The following is a 9,252-nucleotide window of genomic DNA, read 5'->3' on the forward strand; positions in this document are numbered from 1 at the left end:
GTAACCTTTCAGGCTTACATAAGTTTTTGATATAATCTAACAATTTACTTCAATTTCATTGTTGATTAATTTGTTTCCCACCATAAAAATGGGGCTTTCTTTTTTTCGTAAATGTGTTTTTATGGCATGCTCATTTCTATGTTAGTAGAAATTAAAGCAAGTAAATAAATGTGTAAAACACTGGGTTTGAAGAAAGTTTATGCGGGTGAGAAATGCTATCCATATTATCCAATCTATTTTCTCCATCTTGGATCCGGCTCCTCTGCTGTTAAAATGTGTGATGTTCTCTGCGTTTTGCAAAATCCAAACCATCTGACTCATCCAATGGCTTAACTTTCGCCACATCAATTAAGTATAACATTTTTTATTTATTTTTATATTTTCTGAAAACTGACGGTAACTTACTCACCGTTACCTCCGTCTCCCAGCAGTTATCCATTTTGACAAGACTCATATCGGGAGGAGTTGGATCTCCTTAGTTTGATTTTGACTTATTCACACTATTGCCCCCTATAAGATACACTTTTTTTCACTTTGCTCCATGAAATTTATATCCTCTCAGTTTAGCACCTGAACTTCACACAGTTGTTGCAAAAGACTCTATGACATCAACTCTGTCAATTTTTTCGTTAAAAAAGCTGAGTTAGCACCTATATGACATGGGTGAGATCATTTTCTAGTTATGTAAAATTCATATAGACAAAAAAAATTGACATCGATCTATTATTTTTTAGTTTAAAAATGGTTTATTATTTTTTTTTTTGTTCACATGGATTTTACATAACCAAAAAAGGGTCTTACTCATGCCATATAGGTGCCACGTCAGCTATTTTAACGAAAAAATTGACAGAGTTGACGCTATAAGGTCTTTTGCAACAACTGTGTAAAATTCAAGTGATAATTTGAAAAAATTTAAGTTTTAAGGGGCAAAGTGAAAAAAGTGTATCTCATAAGAGGCAATGGTGTGAATAAACCTTCGATTTTTTAGTTGAATTTTGATTTCCTATAGGATTTTTTTTGCCACTTTGATTTTTTAGTTGAATTTTCGGTCAATATTAAATACGGACCACTTTATCAACTTAAAGGGTGTTTTGGTAAAAAAAAAAAAAAAAAAGAGTTAGAAATGTTAATTTTGTAAGGAGGGCGTTAAAAAAGTAAATTTTTCTTGTAAAAATGAATTATTTAATGTTGTAGGGAAGTAAAAATGAACTCACAGTTTATAAAAAGGGCCCACCTCTTTTTCTTTTCTTTTTTTGTCTGAAGCCCACCTCAATTTTTAGAAGGCCCACATTAAAATTCTAAGAACTCAGAGCCGGCACTGTCCAAGCGTGTGAGTGTGAGTGAGCAGCTCAACTAAAGAACTTAACTAACTAATTGCTGACCTGGCATTCATTCTGGTTTTTTTAAGATATGGCGTTCATTCTGTTAGGCTCTCGCTTTTTCACTCTCCTTTCCCGCCTAGTTATAAATTGGCGACACTGAAATTTCATAATCTCTCTCAGAACTGCTTTTGATTTTTTCTTCTCTACAACAACTTCGACAAACGATGAAGGTCAATTTTCTTCACCTGCTTGTTTTGTTTCTACTTTGGATTTTAAGTATAATTTTATTTTGATGTTGGATTGAGTTCGATTAATTTCTTCTTAGATCTATTTATGATTTCCGATTCTTCAAAGTTGATTTGAATTTGAGTTTCATTCGGTTATTAGTATAGTTATGTGTTGATTTTCAGAATTTTTGATTTGCATTGTTTGATAATCGTTCAATTGTGAGTTCGATTCATTTCTTGTTAAATCTTTTGATTATTTCGGATTCTTCTTAGAGCGTTGGAGTTCAATTCTGAGTTTGAAATGTTTTGATTCTTCTAGTTTATTTTGAATTTGAGTTTGATTCGATTTGCTTATTAGGCATGGCTGATAATCTCTAATGAGTTTCATGAGTGAGTAAGATCGATGATGAGTATAGTTTCTTGATTTTCTTTCAATTCAATTTTTAGCTTGTTTGATAATTTTAGGTGTTCTAATGAGTATCATGTGAGTTTGATCGATGATGAGTATAGTGTGAGATGTTGAATTTCAATGAAAGTGTATTAGCTTTTAGTTTATTGAAATCTAAGGTAATCATGACTAAGGGAAAGGGAAAAGACACTTATTTGGTCCAAAATGAAGAAAAAAGAAGAGAGAACAACTCAGAGATGTTTTGAAGAAAAAACAAGATGCTGCTGCTGTTCAGAAGGCTAGTTTGGAGAAGGAAAATGGGCAGATTTTGATTTAAGAGACAAAAATGAAGAAAGCTAGTGAGAGCTTCAGGACATCCAATGATGATACTGCCGATGACGATTGGGGAGACTTTGACTTCACTAATGAGGAATACAAGGAAGCTGAAGCAGCTCAATCTCGTGATGGTATACAATCACATCTGTTTTTTTTTTGTTATTGTCATAGCTCCTGTTTTGTTCTTCTATAATTTAACCTTTTTTTTATGTTTGTTGCCATTATAAAGGTGAGAGCTCTGGGAGGACCAATGAGGTGGCCGTGGGAGAGGGCTCACTATCACTGAAGGAAGTTGAAGCAGCTAAATCTCGTGGTGGTATACAAGCACACTCCCAATCAAAAGCAGCTATACTGTTTTTACTGAATTGAACCTCAGTTTTTTTTTTTTTGTTGTTTGCAGAGACTAGTCAGAGTCAGGGCTTGAGGAGTTCGAGGAATTCTGACCCCACCAGTGATGGTGATCATGAGGCTCTAAATTTGGCTTGATTTTGTTTAATTATTTATTTAAAGGAAAACAAGCTCACTCATAGCTCCTGTTCTTCTATAATTTAATCTCTTTTTCATTTGTTGTTTGCATTCTATACGGCTCTAATTTGCAGTGTTGATCTAGAACAGGCCTCAGCCTTTTGGATTTTTGAAGTTCTTCGGTGTCAAACTCAGTTGTCACTTCACCTTGTTTGTTTTGATATTGTCTAATCTCTGATTTATTGTCTTAAAATTATGGTTCAGGTGGAAAAAGGACTGTAGGAGGAGGAGGCAGTTGGCTGGCTGTCTGTAAGTATCCTAAGCCCTTTAGAATGCAAGCAACTAATGAAAAATAGATTAAATTATAGAAGAACATGAGCTATGAGTGAGCTTGTTTTCTTTTAAATAAATAATTAAACAAAATGAAGCCAAATTTGGAGCCTCATCACCATCACTGGTGGGGTCAAAATTCCTCAGGCCCTGACTCTGACTAGTCTCTGCAAACAACAAAAAAAAACAAAGGTTCAATTCAGTAAAAAGAGTATAGCTGCTTTTGATTGGGAGTGACCTTGTATACCACCACGAGATTTAGCTGCTTCAACTTCCTTCAGTGATAGTGAGCCCTCCCCCACGGCCACCTCATTGGTCCACCCAGAGCTCTCACCTTTATAATGGCAACAAACAAAAAAAAGAGGTTAAATTATAGAAGAACAAAACAGAAGCTATGACAAAAAAAAAAAAAAAAAAAAAAAAACAGGTGAGCTTGTATACCATTACGGGATTGAGCTGCTTCAGCTTCCTTGTATTCCTCATCAGTGAAGTCAAAGTCTCCCCAATCGTCATCGGCAGTATCATCATTGGATGTCCTGAAGCTCTCACTAGCTTTCTTCATTTTTGTCTCTTCAATCAAAATCTGCTCATTTTCCTTCTCCAAACTAGCCTTCTGAACAGCAGCAGCATTTTGTTTTTTCTTCAAAACATCTCTGAGCTGTTCTCTCTTCTGGTATTCTCTTCTTTTTTCTTCATTTTGGACCAAATATGTGCCTTTTCCCTTTCCCTTAGTCACGATTACCTGAGATTTCAATAAACTAAAAGCTAATACACTTTCATTGAAATTCAACATCTCACACTATACTCATCATCAATCAAACTCACATGATACTCATTAGAACACCTAAAATTATCAAACAAGCTAAAATTGAATTGAAAGGAAATCAAGAAACTATACTCATCATTGATCTTACTCACTCATGAAACTCATTAGAGATTATCAGCCAAGCCTAATAAGCAAATCGAATCAAACTCAAACTCCAATTCAAAATAAACTAGAAGAATAAACATTTCAAACTCAGAATTGAACTCCAACACTCTAAGAAGAATCCGAAATAATCAAAAGATTTAACAAGAAATGAATCGAACTCACAATTGAACGATTATCAAACAACGCAAATCAAAAATTCTGAAAATCAACACATAACTATACTAATAACCGAATGAAACTCAAATTCAAATCAACTTTGAAGAATCGGAAATCATAAATAGATCTAAGAAGAAATTAATCGAACTCAATCCAACATCAAAATAAAATTATACTTAAAATCCAAAGTAGAAACAAAACAAGCAGGTGAAGAAAATTGACCTTCGTCAATCGTCGTTCGTTTAAGTTGTTGTAGAGAAGAAAAAATCAAAAGCAGTTCTGAGAGAGATTATGAAATTTCAGTGTCACCAATTTATAACTAGGCGGGAAAGGAGAGTGAAAAAGCAAGAGCCTAACAGAATGAACGCCATATCTTAAAAAAACCAGAATGAATGCCAGGTCAGCAATTAGTTAGTTAAGTTCTTTAGTTGAGCTGCTCACTCACACTCACACGCTTGGACAGTGCCGGCTCTGAGTTCTTAGAATTTTAATGTGGGCCTTCTAAAAATTGAGGTGGGCTTCAGACAAAAAAAGAAGAGAAAAAGAGGTGGGCCCTTTTTATAAACTGTGAGTTCATTTTTCTTCCCTACAAGAAATTACTTCCGGGACCCACCAATTCCTACATCATGGTCTCGAAGGTATTCTAGATCCCCTTTACTGCTGCCTCCAACATAACTCTCCCGAACTTCACTGCCAATATCACCAGCATCACTGTTGATTCCCACACCTATTGATCTTACTGAGCCAAGCTGATCATCGTCCACACAAACATCATCTAGATGTGGCCTTCCACACTCATTCAGGACTTTCCCATCCTCTAACATGCTGAGTTCATTAGTTTGAGTGACAAAACCCTGCCAGATAGGCTCTGCATGCATCAAATTCATCCACTGTTCATAATATGGAGCTATTAAATAATTCTCCTCAGTCTTCCCATACAATTCCGTCACTGATAGCCCAATAGGATCATCTGAAGTTATAATTGGTTCAACATTCTTCGCTTAAAAGTACCGCTCACCAGAGAAGTAAGAATCCTCCTCAGAAAAACATTGATCATCATCCTCATCTTTGCTTGGACCTCTTTCCTGTGGATCTGGAACACTCCCATTTCCTGTTCCCCTTTCATTGTCACTTGGATAATCAATTTCATGAGCAAGAAACCAGGCCTCATCTTCAAAAGGTTGTCTCATGTACCCCACATCATCATCACAATATTCATCAGAGTCCCGATACTCATTTGGGTAGTCAATAGATTCACTCAATCCATCACCGACAGTAGCAAAACCAGAAACCAGATCAGATGTATCCTCTGCAATTCCCTGACTTACAGACAGCCAACTGCCTCCTCCTCCTACAGTCCTTTTTCCACCTGAACCATAATTTTAACACAATAAATCAGAGATTAGACAATATCAAAAGAAACAAGGTGAAGTGACAACTGAGTTTGACACTGAAGAACTTCAGAAATCCAAAAGGCTGAGGCCTGTTCTAGATAAACACTGCAAATTAGAGCAGACAAAATCAAGCATGCTTGCAACAGATTATATTTACACATAGTTACATCACATAAGTCAAAGAAATGAACAAAATGATCATTAAGAAAAATAACCAACAAGTCCATTAAAGATAAAAGTTTCTTCAATGAGTACAAGTCTTGAAGACCCAGAAAGTAAACCGACCACTACAATTGCTACTTAGAATAAAAAATATTAGGTAACCATAAATACAATATAAAATTTATCAAAACTAACCTGAAGAGTTGATTTCCTGTCCAATAGGGACATCAATATGCCCCAATAAGATTAGCATTATCAGCAGCACTGAGTTTTGCGCCAGGTCCATCTTGCTCAAACTTTTCCTCCCAATTAACATCCAATGGTTTGTGATCTGACTTGAGTTTGACGGGTGGCAACCTCGGGAACTCTTCCTTCTGGTTCTCAGACACAATAGGAAAAACTAAGCTACTATGGTATTTTGCTCTGAACTCCCTTGTGACTTGCTTAAGTGCAATGCTCTTCCTGCCTCATCCACCTGCTCCTTTATTGTTGCCCTAACATCAGTCAACTCATCTTTCTCTTTCCTTCTTTTTTATCGGAACCTGAAGCACTACCATAACTTGTTGACACATCCCCCTTTGAGAACATAAATACAGTCTTGACGGAACAATCTTTCCACATCTCTGAAGATGAATTTGTTTGTTCTTCGACCCTTGACCATGGATTATCTGAAAATTTCTCTTTGAAGTACGTGGTACTAGTTGTTGGTCAAGTTCCTTAGGTTCACTTGTTTGGGTTCTGTTTCTGCATTGGCTTTGCTAGTACTTCCAGCCCATGAAGTTTTCTTTTCACCAGAAAAGCTAATCTCTTCTCCAGATTTCAAAATGGCTTTACCAGAATCAGGAACCTCAGCTGCATGATTCCTTGATTGTTGGGATATCTGAAGCATCAGATAGTTGGTGGAAATACTACCACCACTATCATTTGGATAAGGTTCTGCAGGACCATCGCTGGGTTGAACTTCCATGAATATAAATCAATTCACGGTTTCCTATAAACCTTTAGAGAATGTGAAGCTCTTGTGATTTGTCCCAGCCACCTCAAAAGATTGATTCCGATCCCCAATAGAAGCAGAATTTTTCCCTTTGCTCTCAGACCCATTTCTACCAGTTCCACACTCTATCTCTTTCACTATACGTTCCTTAGAAACTTCACCACCATTCCGAGATCCCAACCCTTGATTTTCCACAACCAGTTTGTCCCCATTTTCAGCTTCCAACGAATTACTTGAGTTGTTCTCTTCAAGAGTAAGCTTCTGTAGAAAGCCGTTCAAAATCAGGACGGTTATTGAGCTCACTGCGAAGAGCTGTCTCAGCTCTTGAAAACCTATTTTTCTGCAGAAAGTCTAGAATCACATCAACCGAGTTTGAATCGGCCATTTTCAGCCTCCTAAAACCTACAAACATGCATCAGAAACAAGCACCCACCAAGCCTGAGAAGACGCATGGCAAAAAAAAAAATGCCCATCCTAAACAAAAAAATCAAAAATCAAAAGGTCATCTTCCTGTTTGCCCCATTCGTTGCTTAGTAAAGCAAACAGATAAGTTCTAAAAAATTATAAAAAAAATGAAGTTGACATTTATTTTGTTAAAAAATGAAATGAAGGAGTTACCTCGTATTAGGCTCAACGAGTGGCGGCATTTTGTCTCTTAGTATCCTGAACAATAAGGGGAAAATCCAAAATTCAGAAAGTTAAAAATTTTCATTCCTTTTCCCGCATTTTCTGAACTACCAAAACAAAGCAAAACCCTTAAATCTCTTTTCTCAAAAAAATTTCGACCCCAAGTTGTAAAATCCAACACAAGAGTGTGCCGGCCTGACTCTACGACCCAAACCCCCACATCCCTCGACCGTGGAACCGGCATTTACAAGCAGATAATCGACGAATGAAAATTTGGAAACCCTTAAAATCGAACAGATTTATGAGTTTGTGAGGTGGGATTTGATTTTCAAGAAACTTTCATAGCCGTTGGAACCCAATACTAAAAAAACAAGATCTGATTTTTATTTCCCTTTTGAGTTATTTTGGGTAAAATACTAAAATGATATCTGGGTATTAAAGAAGAAGACAAAATAGCTTGAAAAATGAAGATGAAAAAAAAAAAAAACATAAATAATGATAAAGAGACGGAGGAACAGAGGAGAGGCACCTGGTGGTAATCGGAGTGGCCTGTCGCTGCTGGCGCTGCTTATTTTCGTTTGTTTTGTTTCTTCTGTGTATGCGTGTCGTAAGGCATTAGGAGCTTGTGGTCTCCAGTCTCCTGAATTGACGAAAATAAAATCAAAATTTTTAATTTCGTCCAAAACAGCTTTTTCTAGATGCTGTTTCAAATAACTTGAATATATTCACTGTTCTTTCAATTATTTTGACATGCACCCCCAACGACCAAATTTCAATGGAAATTTGGATGAATTTTAAATTTGATAAAAATTATTATCAAATATAAAAATTTTGAATAAAATTTTTATCATAAATTTATTTAACATATTATCTATTACATTATAAATAATATTAAAAAATTAAATTATATAGTAAGTTTCATGTGATATAAGATAAATATAATTAGCGCTGGTGACAAATACTGTCAAATAAAAATTAATATAATGAATAAATAAAATTGGTATATTCTTTATATTCTATAATCTATACACTAAATCCTAATACTAAATACTATATACTCTATATACTCTAATATTTTTATACTCTATAATCTATACACTAAACTCTATATACTCTATAATCTATATTCTATATTCTTTAAGTTATGGTATAAAATATTAGGGTTTAGACCCTTTAGGATATTTTTCATATAAAATGTATTAGGATTTAAAATTTTAAAAACAATTAAACAAAAATCCGAAATCTTTTTTTTTCTTTCTAATTGCCCAAAGGTCCCCAAACTTTTTTTTTTTTTTTTTTTTCTTTCCTTCATTTTCCTTTCGTGACTATCTCTTCATCCCTTTCATTTCTTAGTTCCTGGCAGAGAATAATACCTTTGCTTTTAGCCTTTTATATCCCGTGACTATCTCTTCCTACAAAGAAAAATACATTGGCTTTTATAGCCAAGAAATTTTCTCTCCGTCTCTCTCTCTTCCCTCCCCCTCCCCCCCCCCCTGATCTCTTCCAAAGTTCCTCCTTCTCTTCCTCAGTTCCTCAGTCCTCCTCTTCCATTATCCCTTCCTCTGTCTCCTCTCCTTCCCCTGATCTCTTCTTCTTCTCTTGGGCCGCCCAAATCTGGTTGGATTCGGTGGTCCAGTCACACACCAGAAAAGAGAAGACTTATGTGAGTGAAATTTCGATAATTTCAGCAAAATATTACAAAAAAGTGACGAACTCGTGTCAAAATTTTCATATCCCCCAAAAAAAACGAAATTAACTCCTTGCTTACCTCTTTGCCTTTCTCCTCCTACTTCCTTTTCTTTCTTTTTTTTAAATATACGAGACAATAAAAATACATACGTGTATTATTCGGACAATTTACTCTAAAGGTATGGTGAAAATTCAGCTTTAATTTTTTTTTCAATTTAAAATTTTAATATT

General features: G+C 35.4%; 1 protein-coding gene and 1 pseudogene across 2 annotated transcripts; both read right to left on the bottom strand.

Annotated features, from left to right (window-relative positions):
- Positions 1–2,788: 2,788 nt before the first annotated feature.
- On the bottom strand, positions 2,789–4,307 carry LOC147295756 (uncharacterized). Its single transcript, XM_086234367.1, has 2 exons — positions 3,510–4,307; positions 2,789–3,402 (listed from the first exon to the last, which is right to left on the bottom strand). The coding sequence occupies exons 1-2, from the start codon at positions 3,859–3,861 to the stop codon at positions 3,263–3,265; spliced, it is 492 nt and encodes a 163-aa protein (XP_086090493.1). The 5' UTR covers positions 3,862–4,307; the 3' UTR covers positions 2,789–3,262.
- A 444-nt stretch (positions 4,308–4,751) lies between these two features.
- LOC147295757 (uncharacterized) lies at positions 4,752–7,954 on the bottom strand (annotated as a pseudogene). The gene is made up of 4 exons (XR_015120250.1): positions 7,862–7,954; positions 7,324–7,368; positions 5,907–7,107; positions 4,752–5,524 (listed from the first exon to the last, which is right to left on the bottom strand). The product of XR_015120250.1 is annotated as an uncharacterized LOC147295757 (transcript).
- Between the last annotated feature and the right edge of the window lie 1,298 nt (positions 7,955–9,252).

The sequence above is a fragment of the Dryas octopetala genome, chromosome 2 (assembly GCF_963921425.1).
Source record: "Dryas octopetala chromosome 2, drDryOcto1.1, whole genome shotgun sequence".
NCBI classification, from domain to species: domain Eukaryota; kingdom Viridiplantae; phylum Streptophyta; class Magnoliopsida; order Rosales; family Rosaceae; genus Dryas; species Dryas octopetala.